The sequence below is a fragment of the Sphaerodactylus townsendi genome, linkage group LG15, assembly GCF_021028975.2.
Source record: "Sphaerodactylus townsendi isolate TG3544 linkage group LG15, MPM_Stown_v2.3, whole genome shotgun sequence".
NCBI lineage: Eukaryota > Metazoa > Chordata > Lepidosauria > Squamata > Sphaerodactylidae > Sphaerodactylus > Sphaerodactylus townsendi.
In genome coordinates this window covers 24,513,123-24,531,189 of record NC_059439.1, presented here as the reverse complement: position 1 = coordinate 24,531,189, position 18,067 = coordinate 24,513,123, and the positions used below count along the sequence as shown (strand labels likewise).

Sequence of the window (18,067 nt, the reverse complement as noted above, 5' to 3'; positions counted from 1 at the left end):
AGAAAGAAAGAAAGAAAGAAAGAAAGAAAGAAAGAAAGAAAGAAAGAAAGGGATTAAGGAAAAATGACTGACTTGCCGGTAATGTAAAGTGTTCTTCCCACAATCAAGATTCGCTGGATGTCCATTTTAAGCCTTTCTGGATCTGCTTCTGACCCACGGCCTGAGAATACTAGATAATGTGTTTTATCTATGAAAAGAGAACAGCACATTGAGGGTCAGTTCAGGCTTCATGATCTATTTTGTTCGTTGATAAGCATCAAGTTGGTAAAGTTTCATATACCATCCTTTCCTTCCTTCACAAAGTATGCCAGTTTTAAACATGGAGGCTTAGATCCAACTATTATTCCTTCTGGTGAACAAGGGAAGAGAGGACTTTTTTGCTCTCCTCAGCTTTGAATTGAAAGTGTTTCTTAATAATTGACTAAAACAAAAGGCAGAGTATACATTTTGTTCAATAAAAATAAATTAAATAGCATGAAAATATTCCAACAATTTGCATGTGTGTTTCAGGCCTATAAAACCATGGCAACCATTTGTATGTATGTGTGTGCATGTCCACACATGCATGTGTGAGAGGGGATGAATCATGAGGCAATTTCCCTGCCCTGCCAATGATACTCACAGAAATTAACTCTGAGTGGATTCAAATCTTCTGGGAAAGAAGCCTTAGCAAAATTCCACAGTGTAAAACAGAACAATAAGACTTCTGACTTCATGATTCAGCTGGGAGACTCAATATCTTCACTTAACCCTGCAAACGATAAACAGAAGCATTGTATCAATGGGTATTTAGCCACTGCAGACAAAAGAAGGCTTGAATAACCAACATGGAACAACCCTTCAGCCATCCAGAAATATATTAACTTACAAGCAAAAAAAAACATCCCAACTGCCTATGTTGATGAGAGCTACCCTGTGGTGGCCCACCAATAACTTGGTTCTGAATAGATTTCAAGAGGTCACAAGCTCCCAGTGAATCGAAAAGAATGGTAGACACTTACTGCTCAGGATCTGACCTGGACAATTCTTGTCTATAAGTATCTGGACTGGGAAAAAATTCATTCAAAGGGAGTGGCTGGATCCAGCTCATAGATTCTGAACTGATTTTATTTTTCAAAGCTAACACAATATTTCCCTCCAGGAAACCATGTCCATTTCAGTTGATAAATACATCTTTTTTAACCCTAGGCTTCAGTTTTTTCCATCATCTGGAATTTAGAACCCACAAAAGAGAAAGGAGCTCCCACAGACCTCATGCATCCTTTCGGATGATTGAAGCTCAGTTCAGAATCCACTTGCAAAGAGTTGTTAAAATACAATAACAATTACAGCTGGTCAAACCTTTCAGAAGCTGAACCACCCTGGCCAGGAGAAAATCTCTCTTGATTAGTATTGTTGACTCATGTAGTTATATGTTGAATGTTCTTCTTTGGACAACTAGAAAAAAACAATGTGAAATTCTAATATTTATACTACGTTTTCCAGAACAATAAATTCCCCATGGCTAATCAAGTGTAACCCAAAATAGAAGTTTCACTGAGTTACTGGAATGCTTTAGGTGGGACAGCACATTGTGCATGCTGACCTCTTCTTATCTTAATTCCCTGTTCCCCACGTGAAATATACAAGGTACAAAAGAAGGAGGTCTGATGGTTGCCACAGAATAAAAATAGTTCCAGTTTTTAACAGCCTAAGGCTAACGTGCTTGCTGAGAGCTTGGCCCACCCCGATTCCAAAAATAAATCTAACCACCCTCATACAGTAACAGAATACTATCTAACACAGTGTTTCCCAACCTTTTTGAGGTCAGGGTACCCTTGACCTCACTCTTCATATCTCACGGAACCCCTGTAGCCACCCTCCACTGTCCCCTCCGATTGCCCCTGCTTGCTACACCCCCACCTTCCCCTCCCAGGGTGAAGGGAAGCACTGGGGGGGTGGTGTCTGCTGACCTTGTGGCAGGCCCTGCCCCATGGGCCAGCTCCATGTCCTTGCTGGTGCCAGTGGGAGACACCACAAAAATGAGGGGGGGGCGGTAGTGTTGCCGCGGTACCCCTGGGACATGCTCACGGCACCCCAGGGTACCACGGAACCCTGGTTGAGAATGGCCAATCTAACAACTTCTTCTCAGGACCAAAACAGATGTGAAATCCAAAGGAACAAACACATCGTTTTAATCCTCATTAATAGTGGAGGATCCTGATTTAAAATTGCAAAGGGGAAGGGGGACAGTGAAATGTTAAGTCTCTTTCCTTCCCATGAATCAATCCAAAGTACCTACTAGTTGGCCAAAAGGGGACCTCTTCTCTCTTTTTAACCTGCAGAAAAGCTAGTGCATTCTGACCCATATATTAAAAATAGTATGTGCCCTGCATAAATTTGCATAAAGAAACAAACAAATTATTGGTGCAATGAAATAGTTGGCCTGATGGTAGTTCATTCCTACTTCTGTTTCCTTGTTCTTCTTGACACTCTCAAAAGCAGCTCTATCATATCAGAGGTGACAAAGACTCTACATAAATCATAAGGTGAGGTGGGGTTCTCCACTGCATCTGTGTCAGCTCTTTTGCCACTTTGGTGATAACGTAAGTCTCTCACCCTTACAAAGTGCATGCTTACATAAAACCCTGGTAGCCTACTTTAGAGACAGTAGATGGTGTTATCATCTTATTATAGAAAGACATGAAAGGGCCTTCTTTTGAGTAAGACAACAAGCCCACACAACCCACTTTCTCTACAATGGGTTGGATACAGCCAGCTTCTTTTTCTTTGATCAAAATGTTACCCAATTTCTTGCATTAAACTGCCCATCCCACATGGCTTTTGTCCCTGCAGGTCCAGGGACCCCAGTAGGGTCTGCTAAGGTGGTCAAAGGGACCTTCTTCACCAGAAGAAAAGATAGATGGACTCAACACCCTGATCAGAAACGGTCCTGTAGTATCTCAAGAAGTAATCTTCCCCACAGCTTTTAGACACTTGAGGTCCTTCAAGCGGAGATTGTGGACACATTCTTCATCCACAGTGTGCTCTTCCATTCTACTATTGTCTCATTCCAAAGGCAGCACTTCAGAAAACCTGCAGCACTGCCATCCCATATGGGCCGAAGATTAATATATTCCTAATGAAACATGGAAGTAGTTGCAGGGGATTCAGTTACCATCTCGCCCTAGAAAATGTACTAATGCCCTTCAATCAGCCCTGCTTCTTAATTAGAGACATGAGATCAAACACAGGGCCTCCTACACATCGACCATGAGTTGCAGGTCCTTGGTCTTTTCCTAGGTTGTTTAAATTGAATTCACGATCCTGAACTTCATCCTCATTCTTGCTCAAGGTGAACAGTTTGGAACCCATTCATCTGTATGAACTGTCAAACCAGTTTAATTAATGTATGCATGCAACATTTTTCCTTTAACTGTAAATCAATGAGTGGATCCTATTTTACTGCCAAGTTAAGGCCTGCATTTGTCCTTCTGACATTTCTCTCATAGCCAGGATCCCACCTGTTAAAAAGGTATCACTCAACTTAACCGTAGGCAGTTGCTTGCCTTCGGACTTTTTTTCCCCAGAGGCAACCATTAATTACAACTTGTTCCTTGTATGTTTTGTGCTTGGAACATTCAGTTAAGGCAAGAAGAGAGACAATGTACACTGTACAGCATCCCACTTGAAACATTTGTGGGACAATAAAAGCTCTATTTTGGCCATATTTGCATAGAGCTGTTCCTGAGGTAATGAAACTATCATATGATACGATCCAAACATATCCATCAGTCTTTATTACTGTCATAGAACTATTGTGGAAGTTTCACTGTGAAAATGAAATGCAACACATCCCTTGAGTCTGCATGGTGAGTTGTTAAGAAGAACTGGGTTTGATTCTCCTCTCCTTCACAAGACCAGTGGACTCAAATCTGGTGAACTGGGTTTGTTTCCCAACTCCTACATTCCAGCTGTGTGACCTTGGGCTACTCACAGTTCTTTGTAACTCATCCCAACCTACCTCACAAGGTGTCCGTTGTGGGGAGAGGAAGGGGAAAGAGTTTGTAAACTGCTTTGAGTCTACTTACAGAACAGAATGGTGTGGTATTATCCAAACTCGTCTTCTCTACTTCCCTTGTCTAATGCAGCTTCCTTTTGCCAATGTGCATCTATCCCCCTTAGCAATGTGTACATGTGTATGCACACTGATAAAACACTGCAAAAAAGCAATTTTGCTGACACCAAATCCATCCTTGCAGTCAGATTCTTTTTTATTTGTTTAGCTATTTGAAATGCTGATACCGTATTTTAAACTTTTCAAGAAAGTTTACAGTGGATAAAATACATTCAAGCACTATTTTAAAAAACACACAATAAAAACAAATATTCATGTAAATAAATATTAGTTTTACACCCTGCTTGTCTCCTTAAGGGCGTCCCAAAGCAGTTCACAGCATCATTGTGCTTTCTCGCAGCAGTAAACAATAAACTGAAAGCAGTGGCCATAAAAATCCTTCTGAAAACAATTATTTGACACATTTTTTTGTAAAAAAAATTAAGGAATGGAAGAAGGAAGAAAGATGGCAGCAAAAACAAGAAGTACAAAATGATTAACTATTAGTAATATTAAATTATTTGGTTAATACTGATATTATTAATATTATTAATTCAACTTCTATTACTTAAAATAATTAGTAAATGGATATATTTGTTGGTGCCTAGCGTCCTTTTTACTGCTGCAACTTCTGTGATCATTATGTGACTGAAGATGAAATCAGACACATTTGAAATTCCAGAAGTAAACCTGATCACTCCAGGTTTTTATTGATTTTGTTATACTTTTTTTGTAAAATATGTAAGGCACTTCAAGATCTTCTCCTACAAGGAGGGGTATGTATATACTAAATCAATGATCCTCACCATTGAAATGACTGACCCACCCTCTCTAGGGCCCTTTCCGCACAGCAAATAGATAACATGTTGCAGTCAGGATAAAGAAAGCCAATTTCCTGTTTTCGTATTCACACGCATCCACACAGGCAGCGAATAGAGCCCACGGAAACAATCCGGGTTTCTGTCATGCCTTCACATGGAGACGTGTCTCTTTTGTGAATTTACTTTCCATCCATGTGTAGTTACACAGGCATGCACAAACGAACCCTTACAGCAATGCTGATGTCTCATGAAACGACTATCTGCAACAGGGTAGCTATGCAGATGTAAGCTACAAAACTTTTTTTAAAAGGAAAACAGAGGCAAATAAAGTGCCTCCTGCCCAGTCATTCACTTGCGACTGGCTGTAACCCAGGATTTTTGAAAAGACCTGTTAGAGGAAATAACATAGGGCATACTCGTTTTAAGGGTGGAATCTGTGCGAAGTTCCCCGCCCCCCAAAATGGTTCTTTTTACCATTCTGTGTGTAACAGACCTCTGTCAGTCAACCTTTGTTAGCGTAAATCAAGTACAAAGAGTTAAGAGACACAAAATTATGAGAAATTTCATTAGTGACAAATTTCGGCTTCGTGGCTTCAGATCCTCATGGCAGCTGCAACTTGGGGTTTTTGAAAAGAGTCGCAAATAATGCAATCTAAAAAAACCCAGTTTGGGGAGATAACACGGGGCAGACTTGGTTTAAGGGTGGGATCTGTATGAAGTTACCCCCTCCCAAGAAACCCAGGTTTTTTACTGTCTTATACCCATGTTTAATGGCCTGGCCGGAGGGGGGGGGGGCTATGAGAAGCACTTAAATTTTAGAAGAATGAATTGATCACTGAATCTAAAACGTTTCCCGGTTTTTAGTGCAAAGTTAATAATTCTATTTCTGCCTAAGTAGCTTCCGGGAGTTGAGATCAGGCCTCAGAACTAAAATGTACCATTTGGGGAGAAAGATGCAAGCCAGGATTCCCGTGTTGGAGGCCAAGATGGCAAAGGCTTCAACAGCTACTGTGTTTTTCCCCTTGGTGCTCAAATAAGCCGGAATAAAAGATATCCAAACACTGCAAAAGATCAGCAAGCTGAAGGTGATGAATTTGGCTTCGTTGAAAGCATCTGGCAGTTTTCGGGCTGGGAAAGCGACAGTGAAGCTGATAGTGGCCAGAAAGCCAATGTAGGCCAGGACACTATAGAACATGGTAACAGAGCCTTCATTACATTTCATTATGATTTGTCCAACCTGTGTGTGCATATCAGCATCTGGGAAAGGAGGAGAAGTCAACAACCATGCAAGGCAAATGCCCACTTGAATGACGGAGCTGGAAAGGACAATGGAGCTGGAAATGTTTCTCATAAACCATTTCCTAATCAAGTTCCCAGGCTGCGTTGCCATGAAGGCCAAGATGACAGTGACTGTTTTTGCAAACAGGCAGGAAACAGCAATGGAGAAAATGATGCCAAAGGCCGATTGGCGGAGAAGGCAGGATACCTTGCCCGGCTTGCCAATGAGTAGCAGGGAAGAAAAGTAGCAAAGCAGAATGGACATGAGAAGAACGCAGGTGAGGCTCCGATTGTTAGCTTTGACAATGGGCGTGTCCCAGTTTTTAAAAAATATCTGTATCATCATACTTGTGATCGCAACAAAGAAAATAGCAATGGAAACCAAAACCATCCCCAAGGGCTCTTGATAGGACAGGAAAGTTATAATTTTGGGGATGCACTGATCTTTGTTCCTGTTAGGGTACTGATCTTCTGGGCACTTGATGCAATCATCCACATCTGAAACAGAGAACCACAGTCATTATCCATACTTGTTTTTTGTTTAATATAGAAATGATTGTAAGTAATGTAAAGAATGGTGGGGAAAAATGGATCACCTCTGCACTTTTTCTTTAGCACTCTGCTCTCCATATTGGGGACAAGGGACATATATAACTAGCAAGTTTGGGGGTCTCATGAAGCATCCAACACCACTACGGGGTTCAAAATGATTAGAAAGCAACCAAACCCAAAAGGGGGAAAGTAGAATCATGAGTTGGAGGCAACTAGTTTTTCCACTGGTGAAAAAGGAAGTAACCCAAAAGGCTATGCTGAAGATCATGGGACCTGCATGGAGAAAAGCTGCATGGCACAGGAGCTGTAGAAACAGGACAACTGGGTGAGTTTGAAAAAAACAAGCTAAATATACCCAACCCATATGTTGTCCATTAGACCAGAGGTCTGCAACCTGAGGCTCTCCAGATGTTCATGAACTACAATTCCCATCAGCCCCTGCCAACATGACCAATTGGTCATGCTGGCAGGGGCTGATGGGAATTGTAGTTCATGAACATCTGGAGAGCCTCAGGTTGCAGACCTCTGCATTAGACAGAAGCCCTAGCAGTCTCCAAAATGAAGGAAGCTCGAGGGCAGGAAAAGCTCCATGGAGAGAATGGAAAGTGAACGTGGAACTTGAGGAAATATGTCCATACAAGAAATCTTGCTGCAACGACCATCACGTGGCAGACACCTTGTGCATAATCAGAGATCATCTCAGCTTCTTGGCTACAGGTCTCTCACTACCAGGTCCCTCCTTGCTTTTCTACACATGATATAGTTCTCCTTTGTGGGGAATCATAACCCCTAATCCAGTACAATTTATCATAGACAGTCTAGGGCAGTGGTGGCGAACCTTTGGCACTCCAGATGTTATGGACTACAATTCCCATCAGCCCCTGCCAGCATGGCCAATTGGCCACCCCCCCCCCCCCCCACCCCCCCCCCCCCCCACCCCCCCCCCCCCCCACCCCCCCCCCCCCCCACCCCCCCCCCCCCCCACCCCCCCCCCCCCCCACCCCCCCCCCCCCCCACCCCCCCCCCCCCCCACCCCCCCCCCCCCCCACCCCCCCCCCCCCCCACCCCCCCCCCCCCCCACCCCCCCCCCCCCCCACCCCCCCCCCCCCCCACCCCCCCCCCCCCCCACCCCCCCCCCCCCCCACCCCCCCCCCCCCCCACCCCCCCCCCCCCCCACCCCCCCCCCCCCCCACCCCCCCCCCCCCCCACCCCCCCCCCCCCCCACCCCCCCCCCCCCCCACCCCCCCCCCCCCCCACCCCCCCCCCCCCCCACCCCCCCCCCCCCCCACCCCCCCCCCCCCCCACCCCCCCCCCCCCCCACCCCCCCCCCCCCCCACCCCCCCCCCCCCCCACCCCCCCCCCCCCCCACCCCCCCCCCCCCCCACCCCCCCCCCCCCCCACCCCCCCCCCCCCCCACCCCCCCCCCCCCCCACCCCCCCCCCCCCCCACCCCCCCCCCCCCCCACCCCCCCCCCCCCCCACCCCCCCCCCCCCCCACCCCCCCCCCCCCCCACCCCCCCCCCCCCCCACCCCCCCCCCCCCCCACCCCCCCCCCCCCCCACCCCCCCCCCCCCCCACCCCCCCCCCCCCCCACCCCCCCCCCCCCCCACCCCCCCCCCCCCCCACCCCCCCCCCCCCCCACCCCCCCCCCCCCCCACCCCCCCCCCCCCCCACCCCCCCCCCCCCCCACCCCCCCCCCCCCCCACCCCCCCCCCCCCCCACCCCCCCCCCCCCCCACCCCCCCCCCCCCCCACCCCCCCCCCCCCCCACCCCCCCCCCCCCCCACCCCCCCCCCCCCCCACCCCCCCCCCCCCCCACCCCCCCCCCCCCCCACCCCCCCCCCCCCCCACCCCCCCCCCCCCCCACCCCCCCCCCCCCCCACCCCCCCCCCCCCCCACCCCCCCCCCCCCCCACCCCCCCCCCCCCCCACCCCCCCCCCCCCCCACCCCCCCCCCCCCCCACCCCCCCCCCCCCCCACCCCCCCCCCCCCCCACCCCCCCCCCCCCCCACCCCCCCCCCCCCCCACCCCCCCCCCCCCCCACCCCCCCCCCCCCCCACCCCCCCCCCCCCCCACCCCCCCCCCCCCCCACCCCCCCCCCCCCCCACCCCCCCCCCCCCCCACCCCCCCCCCCCCCCACCCCCCCCCCCCCCCACCCCCCCCCCCCCCCACCCCCCCCCCCCCCCACCCCCCCCCCCCCCCACCCCCCCCCCCCCCCACCCCCCCCCCCCCCCACCCCCCCCCCCCCCCACCCCCCCCCCCCCCCACCCCCCCCCCCCCCCACCCCCCCCCCCCCCCACCCCCCCCCCCCCCCACCCCCCCCCCCCCCCACCCCCCCCCCCCCCCACCCCCCCCCCCCCCCACCCCCCCCCCCCCCCACCCCCCCCCCCCCCCACCCCCCCCCCCCCCCACCCCCCCCCCCCCCCACCCCCCCCCCCCCCCACCCCCCCCCCCCCCCACCCCCCCCCCCCCCCACCCCCCCCCCCCCCCACCCCCCCCCCCCCCCACCCCCCCCCCCCCCCACCCCCCCCCCCCCCCACCCCCCCCCCCCCCCACCCCCCCCCCCCCCCACCCCCCCCCCCCCCCACCCCCCCCCCCCCCCACCCCCCCCCCCCCCCACCCCCCCCCCCCCCCACCCCCCCCCCCCCCCACCCCCCCCCCCCCCCACCCCCCCCCCCCCCCACCCCCCCCCCCCCCCACCCCCCCCCCCCCCCACCCCCCCCCCCCCCCACCCCCCCCCCCCCCCACCCCCCCCCCCCCCCACCCCCCCCCCCCCCCACCCCCCCCCCCCCCCACCCCCCCCCCCCCCCACCCCCCCCCCCCCCCACCCCCCCCCCCCCCCACCCCCCCCCCCCCCCACCCCCCCCCCCCCCCACCCCCCCCCCCCCCCACCCCCCCCCCCCCCCACCCCCCCCCCCCCCCACCCCCCCCCCCCCCCACCCCCCCCCCCCCCCACCCCCCCCCCCCCCCACCCCCCCCCCCCCCCACCCCCCCCCCCCCCCACCCCCCCCCCCCCCCACCCCCCCCCCCCCCCACCCCCCCCCCCCCCCACCCCCCCCCCCCCCCACCCCCCCCCCCCCCCACCCCCCCCCCCCCCCACCCCCCCCCCCCCCCACCCCCCCCCCCCCCCACCCCCCCCCCCCCCCACCCCCCCCCCCCCCCACCCCCCCCCCCCCCCACCCCCCCCCCCCCCCACCCCCCCCCCCCCCCACCCCCCCCCCCCCCCACCCCCCCCCCCCCCCACCCCCCCCCCCCCCCACCCCCCCCCCCCCCCACCCCCCCCCCCCCCCACCCCCCCCCCCCCCCACCCCCCCCCCCCCCCACCCCCCCCCCCCCCCACCCCCCCCCCCCCCCACCCCCCCCCCCCCCCACCCCCCCCCCCCCCCACCCCCCCCCCCCCCCACCCCCCCCCCCCCCCACCCCCCCCCCCCCCCACCCCCCCCCCCCCCCACCCCCCCCCCCCCCCACCCCCCCCCCCCCCCACCCCCCCCCCCCCCCACCCCCCCCCCCCCCCACCCCCCCCCCCCCCCACCCCCCCCCCCCCCCACCCCCCCCCCCCCCCACCCCCCCCCCCCCCCACCCCCCCCCCCCCCCACCCCCCCCCCCCCCCACCCCCCCCCCCCCCCACCCCCCCCCCCCCCCACCCCCCCCCCCCCCCACCCCCCCCCCCCCCCACCCCCCCCCCCCCCCACCCCCCCCCCCCCCCACCCCCCCCCCCCCCCACCCCCCCCCCCCCCCACCCCCCCCCCCCCCCACCCCCCCCCCCCCCCACCCCCCCCCCCCCCCACCCCCCCCCCCCCCCACCCCCCCCCCCCCCCACCCCCCCCCCCCCCCACCCCCCCCCCCCCCCACCCCCCCCCCCCCCCACCCCCCCCCCCCCCCACCCCCCCCCCCCCCCACCCCCCCCCCCCCCCACCCCCCCCCCCCCCCACCCCCCCCCCCCCCCACCCCCCCCCCCCCCCACCCCCCCCCCCCCCCACCCCCCCCCCCCCCCACCCCCCCCCCCCCCCACCCCCCCCCCCCCCCACCCCCCCCCCCCCCCACCCCCCCCCCCCCCCACCCCCCCCCCCCCCCACCCCCCCCCCCCCCCACCCCCCCCCCCCCCCACCCCCCCCCCCCCCCACCCCCCCCCCCCCCCACCCCCCCCCCCCCCCACCCCCCCCCCCCCCCACCCCCCCCCCCCCCCACCCCCCCCCCCCCCCACCCCCCCCCCCCCCCACCCCCCCCCCCCCCCACCCCCCCCCCCCCCCACCCCCCCCCCCCCCCACCCCCCCCCCCCCCCACCCCCCCCCCCCCCCACCCCCCCCCCCCCCCACCCCCCCCCCCCCCCACCCCCCCCCCCCCCCACCCCCCCCCCCCCCCACCCCCCCCCCCCCCCACCCCCCCCCCCCCCCACCCCCCCCCCCCCCCACCCCCCCCCCCCCCCACCCCCCCCCCCCCCCACCCCCCCCCCCCCCCACCCCCCCCCCCCCCCACCCCCCCCCCCCCCCACCCCCCCCCCCCCCCACCCCCCCCCCCCCCCACCCCCCCCCCCCCCCACCCCCCCCCCCCCCCACCCCCCCCCCCCCCCACCCCCCCCCCCCCCCACCCCCCCCCCCCCCCACCCCCCCCCCCCCCCACCCCCCCCCCCCCCCACCCCCCCCCCCCCCCACCCCCCCCCCCCCCCACCCCCCCCCCCCCCCACCCCCCCCCCCCCCCACCCCCCCCCCCCCCCACCCCCCCCCCCCCCCACCCCCCCCCCCCCCCACCCCCCCCCCCCCCCACCCCCCCCCCCCCCCACCCCCCCCCCCCCCCACCCCCCCCCCCCCCCACCCCCCCCCCCCCCCACCCCCCCCCCCCCCCACCCCCCCCCCCCCCCACCCCCCCCCCCCCCCACCCCCCCCCCCCCCCACCCCCCCCCCCCCCCACCCCCCCCCCCCCCCACCCCCCCCCCCCCCCACCCCCCCCCCCCCCCACCCCCCCCCCCCCCCACCCCCCCCCCCCCCCACCCCCCCCCCCCCCCACCCCCCCCCCCCCCCACCCCCCCCCCCCCCCACCCCCCCCCCCCCCCACCCCCCCCCCCCCCCACCCCCCCCCCCCCCCACCCCCCCCCCCCCCCACCCCCCCCCCCCCCCACCCCCCCCCCCCCCCACCCCCCCCCCCCCCCACCCCCCCCCCCCCCCACCCCCCCCCCCCCCCACCCCCCCCCCCCCCCACCCCCCCCCCCCCCCACCCCCCCCCCCCCCCACCCCCCCCCCCCCCCACCCCCCCCCCCCCCCACCCCCCCCCCCCCCCACCCCCCCCCCCCCCCACCCCCCCCCCCCCCCACCCCCCCCCCCCCCCACCCCCCCCCCCCCCCACCCCCCCCCCCCCCCACCCCCCCCCCCCCCCACCCCCCCCCCCCCCCACCCCCCCCCCCCCCCACCCCCCCCCCCCCCCACCCCCCCCCCCCCCCACCCCCCCCCCCCCCCACCCCCCCCCCCCCCCACCCCCCCCCCCCCCCACCCCCCCCCCCCCCCACCCCCCCCCCCCCCCACCCCCCCCCCCCCCCACCCCCCCCCCCCCCCACCCCCCCCCCCCCCCACCCCCCCCCCCCCCCACCCCCCCCCCCCCCCACCCCCCCCCCCCCCCACCCCCCCCCCCCCCCACCCCCCCCCCCCCCCACCCCCCCCCCCCCCCACCCCCCCCCCCCCCCACCCCCCCCCCCCCCCACCCCCCCCCCCCCCCACCCCCCCCCCCCCCCACCCCCCCCCCCCCCCACCCCCCCCCCCCCCCACCCCCCCCCCCCCCCACCCCCCCCCCCCCCCACCCCCCCCCCCCCCCACCCCCCCCCCCCCCCACCCCCCCCCCCCCCCACCCCCCCCCCCCCCCACCCCCCCCCCCCCCCACCCCCCCCCCCCCCCACCCCCCCCCCCCCCCACCCCCCCAAATTGTAGTTCCTGAACATCTGGAGAGCCGCAGGTTCCCTACCCCTGGTATAGAGAATCCTAATAAGAATAACAACATCTGCCAAAAAGTTCTAGATACCTAGGACTCACACTAGGACTAGGAAGTAGGTTGCTCAGGTAGACTGGCTGATGGCCAGCTCTTCCTTCTCCACACAGGAAAATAAGATAGCACAGTCATGTAATTGACTTACAGCACCATGACTTTAATCCAGAGGGATTTGTAGATTTGCTGGGGTTTGCAGAGGGATTTATTAATTTTAATTCCCTCAAAATTAATGATTGAACAATTTTACAAAGAGAGAGAAAACATAATGCTGCTTTCCCACCACGCCTAAATAATAAAAGAAGAAGGGGAAGGACTCATATGTCTTTCTAGTGCAATGATTCCAAAGCTCCTTGTCAGGTGCCCAGATGTTGAAAAGCAAATAGATGCATTCAGGAAGGAAGCTTTCAAGTGGAATGATTCCAAAGATTCTCGGGAATGAACACTGTTCTTCTAGGAAGATATTGCTGAAGGTAGCGTTTGTGATGCTGATGAACCTTTTTCAGACTTCCTTGTCAAATGATCCTTCTTTCTCCATCCCCGACTTATATCCACATTGCTTTCTCCCTTTTGCATTTCCTTTGATTTTCTTTATGGAAGTTTTTACTGTATGCATTGTATTGTATTTGTGGTGTCTTTGATTTGGGCATTCCTATGAACGATACAACACAGTATCGGTATGGCTGCACAACTATTGATGTATTGCAGGATTTTTTTAAAAAAAGATAAGTTCTCCATGCAAAGGTGCAAAAGAAACCTGGGCCCTTTCCGCACGGGCCAAAAACGGCGGCCTGGGGATGGCAAAAACGCCGTCCCCAGGCCGCCATTCCCACAGGCGGTGCTGCTGAAACACAGCAGCGCCAACCTGGCTCCCCTTCCCCTCCCTCAGGGCGGCGTCAGGCCGCCCTCAAAAACACCCGTTTAAAGGGTAGTTTTGAGTAAACAGTGTGTTCCCGGCGGCGCGTTGCAAACAGCACCACTGGGAACACGCTGTTTCCCTGTCCCTCTCCCACTTACCTCGTCACTGTCGTCGCCCTGCTGTCCTCCTAAGACCCTCCCTCGCTGTCCTCCGACCCCTGGAGGTCGGAGGGCAGCATGGGCGGGGCTTAGGAGGCCACAGGGCGACAACAGCGACGAGGTAAGTGGGAGAGGGACGGGGAACAGGTGGCTCCGTGCGGAGCCGCCTCTCCTGTGCCGGCCTCTGCTGGGGCCGCTCGCACACTTGCAGAATTCTTGCCGGTGTGAGGGCGCATAGAGGCCCATGCAGAAAGGGCCCTGGATTGTTTCCATGGGTTCAAATCCTTGCTTGCATGGCACGACTGTGAATGGGAAAAAGGAAAACAGGTTTCTTTGTAACGACTCCAACCCATTATACACTTGCTGTGCAGAATCGACCACATCGCTCCCTCCCCTTGTAGGATGTTATGCACGGCTAAACTACCTAGTCAAGGCTGCAAAGATCCTGGCCCTGTTTGAGGCCAGTTGAACTTTCTTCACACCAGGGATCATGAGCTAATTTTCACTAGATGGCTGAAGTTTCCATCGAGGAACATAAGACAGACAAAATGGGAGAGATGGACATGACAAGACAGATGGTCCCATAGCGAGAGAGATTGTCTGTTAAGGGACATAATAGGGAGACAATTCTTCTCGTTCGTATGCAATTTTTACCTTTGTACAAAGATCTAAAATAGCATACACAGAGACAGCTCTTATTGACATTGAAATGACCATTTCTAATGATTTAGTTCTTGGATTCCCCAGAAACTAATGTCCAACATTTTCTAGAGTCAGTGGCAGTCGTAGCCTGCATATGCTGCTCCCACTGTTCTCCCCCCCAACCCCCCAAAAAATCCTAAATCATTGACCCAGAGGGAGGAACACAGGATTTTCAGCTTCTCCTTTTGACTCCATGGTACTTAATGATTAGGAAATATCCTATAGCCTAGGATTAAATTACAAGCTGTGAGTCCTGATTTGGTAGATAATGTAAGATTCATCAGATGATAAAATTTAAAACAAGTCTTTAAAAATAGATTGTTGAGTTGGGAAAGAAGGCTGCTATAGTCACCGAAGCTGAAATGTAAATTTGTATTCTCGACACATGTATAGACATCCACGCAAAATTGGAAAGGAGGCAATGGTTGATTCCTCGTTTTTCTCGTAACACTGTCGTATTTCAAAATCCAATCAAACTGGAAGTGAGACAAGGAAACAGGAGATCTGCAGCCCTCTGTGATTCCACAGTAGGAAGTTTCTCAAACATTTGATGAGACTTGACCCCAAAGCCTTTTTTTATAGTTCTGCACCCCATAACTGTTTTTGTCTTACTGCACAGGGACCCTCTTTCTAGTGGCTGATTTTCTTCTGCAACAGTCCAATCTTGACTCATAAGTCTAAACCTCTTCCTGATGATCCTAACCTTCATGTTCAAGACCTCTTGAAAGCCTCTTTGGGCTAGTGTCCAGGTGAATGACCACTTTCTAGCTCTTGTTTTGTTCTCTGACTTGAAAGGTCTACTTGAAGAATCTCTTGTCTTTGCAGATAGGCTATAGGCTGCTATAATCACCGAAGCTGAAATGTAAATTTGTGTTCTTGACACATTTTCCATGGATTGGGAAGGAGGCAGTGGTTGATTCCTCGTTCACTCATAACATCTTCAAGATCCAATCAAACGGGAACTGGAAGTGAGACAAGAAAACAGCAGATTTGCAGCCCTCTGTGACACCACAATATCAAGCTTCTCAACATTTGATAAGGTTTGACCCGGAAGCCTTTTAAAAATAGTTCTAAGCACCATAACTGGTTTCATCCTATTTCACTTACAAGGTGTCTCTTACTAGTGGCTGATTTTTCCCCACAACAGTTCAATCTTGACTCATTAGTTTAAACCTCTCCTTTATGATCACAACCTTCATGTTCAAAACCTTCTTTGGGCTTGTGTCCAGGTGAATTACCACTTTCTAGCTCTTGTTTTGGTCTCTGACTTGAAAGGTCTACTTGAAGAATCTCTTGTCTTTACAGATGAGCTATTGGATGAAGGCAGCACATGGAAATAGCACTCGGGTGGCCATATTTCACCTCCTGGGATTTTCAGGAAGTCCATTATTAGAGTTGCTCTTTTTTCTTTGCTGCTTGACTGCCTATACCTTGACCCTGGTGGGAAATGGCCTCATTGTTTTCCTCACGCTGTCCAGCCCAGCCCTCCAGACACCCATGTATTTCTTCCTTCGGAACCTTTCATTCATGGAGCTTTGCTATAGCTCTATCACTATGCCCAGAATATTGACGAATTATGTAACCGGGAACAATAAGATCTCCTTTATTGGTTGTGCTGTCCAGATGTACTTTTTCCTGCTTCTGGGGTGTGCAGAGTGTTACATCCTAGGTGTTATGGCATACGATCGGTATGTGGCCGTGTGTTACCCTCTGAGATACATGACTATCATGGACAAATATTCCTGTGCTCTACTTGTTGTTGGATCTTGGATGAGTGGCTTGCCAGTTTCCTCTGTACAGACCACATTGACCTTCTCTTCTCCATTCTGTGGCCCAAATGAAATCAATCACTTCTTCTGTGATATCCCCCCTGTGCTGAGACTGGTTTGTGCTGACACTTCCCAAATAGAAATAGCCATGTTGATTATCACTGTGATCATTATCATTTCACCATTTATGCTCATCCTCATTTCATATGCTCGTATCATTGTTGCGGTGGTGAGGATGAGCTCATCTGAAAGCAGGCAGAAGGCTGTCTCCACATGCTCTTCCCACCTTCTGGTGGTAACTTTGTTCTATGGCTCTGCCATGACAGTGTATCTATTCCCACAATCCAATGACAAATTGCTCTCCATTTTCTACACCATGGTTACCCCCATGGTGAATCCCATCATATACAGCCTCAGAAACAAGGAGGTGAAAGCTGCCCTGTGGAAGACAGTAGGTTTATCCACATAATCTGCAGTGACATGAAGCTATTCAAGGCTGAATATCCTCAGCATCATGAAACCTGATTTACCCCCTTTCCGAAGTAATAATGCCATCCAAGGCCAATAGTGTAAGCCTAAAAGAATAAAAGTGCTTTAGAATCTGTATAGTTTAATATAATTTTATCTATCCCTTATCTTAAGTTTTCCATTCCTCCCTCTGGGAATTTCTTCCCCCAAATAGCTATGGCTGTATTGAATGGTGCCAGCTCATCCAGGCATAATTGAATGTTGCAGTAGCTACAAGGAATTGTGGGAAGTACTGCAGTTCCTCCTGTATGCCCCTCAGTGTACAATTACCCTCAGTGTACAATTACCCTCCTCCTCCAGTGTACAATTACCCTCCTCCTGGCAATTGCATCTCCTTTCCCTGTTGCCTTCTGTCCTTTACACCTACCAAACCAATTGATCTTTCATCTGCCCTCTCAAATGGAACCATGTTGAGAATTAGCTATCTTAACTGAAGAATTTAGATCAATGAATTTGCTTACTGGTTATATAATTCACAGCCGAGCAGTGAGCAATGGTAATTATGTTGAAGGGAAAGTGCATCTATGACTATTCTGAGGTTATGTGGCAATAAATATGAACAAATTACTACACTTGCTCTGCATTCTTTTAATGCTCAATTAGTCATGTGATGAGCATAGTCCAGGAATCGACAACCAGTGTCTCCGGAGCTGCATGCGGCTCTTTTGTCCTCGTACTGCAGCTCCACAGTGGTGACGCCAACAATGGCACTTGGGACGCAGCGAGCATGCCTCCTTCCCCACCCCCTCCTTCCTTCCTCCCTCCAGCATCCTTTCCCCTCCTTCCCTTGTCTGGTGCCTGGGAAGGAGAGGAAAGGACGCCAGAGGGAGGAAGTAAGTAAGGAGGGGTAGGGAAGGAGGCACACTCGCTGTGTTCCAAGTGCAACTTGCCATTGTTGGTATTGCCACCACTGTCTATCCCGCCCGCTTGGCTAAAGGCAGGGCTTGGGGAGGCTGGGGGTGTGGGTGGGGCTTGGGGAGGCGGGGCCAAATGGCTCCTTGGGTGTTAAAGGTTGCCAATCCCTGGCATCATCAATTTGCTTCCCAGTAGCTGAACAGCCCATCAAAAAAATGGCTCCAACTAAAGACTGGTGAGCTGACCACAAGGTGAGCACGTTTTCAGAGAAAGCCTCCTGATGGTTCTATCAACTATACAGAATGTGGGGAAACTCACCAGCTGAAGGGACAGGCAATGTGCATATTGTTGTGTGTACATGTGAAGAAAGCGAAGTCAAACTGACCATAGATCATGCTGATAAATGTATATTTTACACCCTCACCCTCCCTCCCCAAAAAAGAGAAACAAAAAAGAGAAGAAGATGCAAATATTTATTTTGG

General features: G+C 57.1%; 1 protein-coding gene across 1 annotated transcript; it reads left to right on the top strand.

Annotated features, from left to right (window-relative positions):
- Positions 1–15,738: 15,738 nt before the first annotated feature.
- On the top strand, positions 15,739–16,671 carry LOC125444246 (olfactory receptor 10A7-like). The gene has a single exon (XM_048516677.1). The coding sequence runs from the start codon at positions 15,739–15,741 to the stop codon at positions 16,669–16,671; it is 933 nt and encodes a 310-aa protein (XP_048372634.1).
- Positions 16,672–18,067: the final 1,396 nt, after the last annotated feature.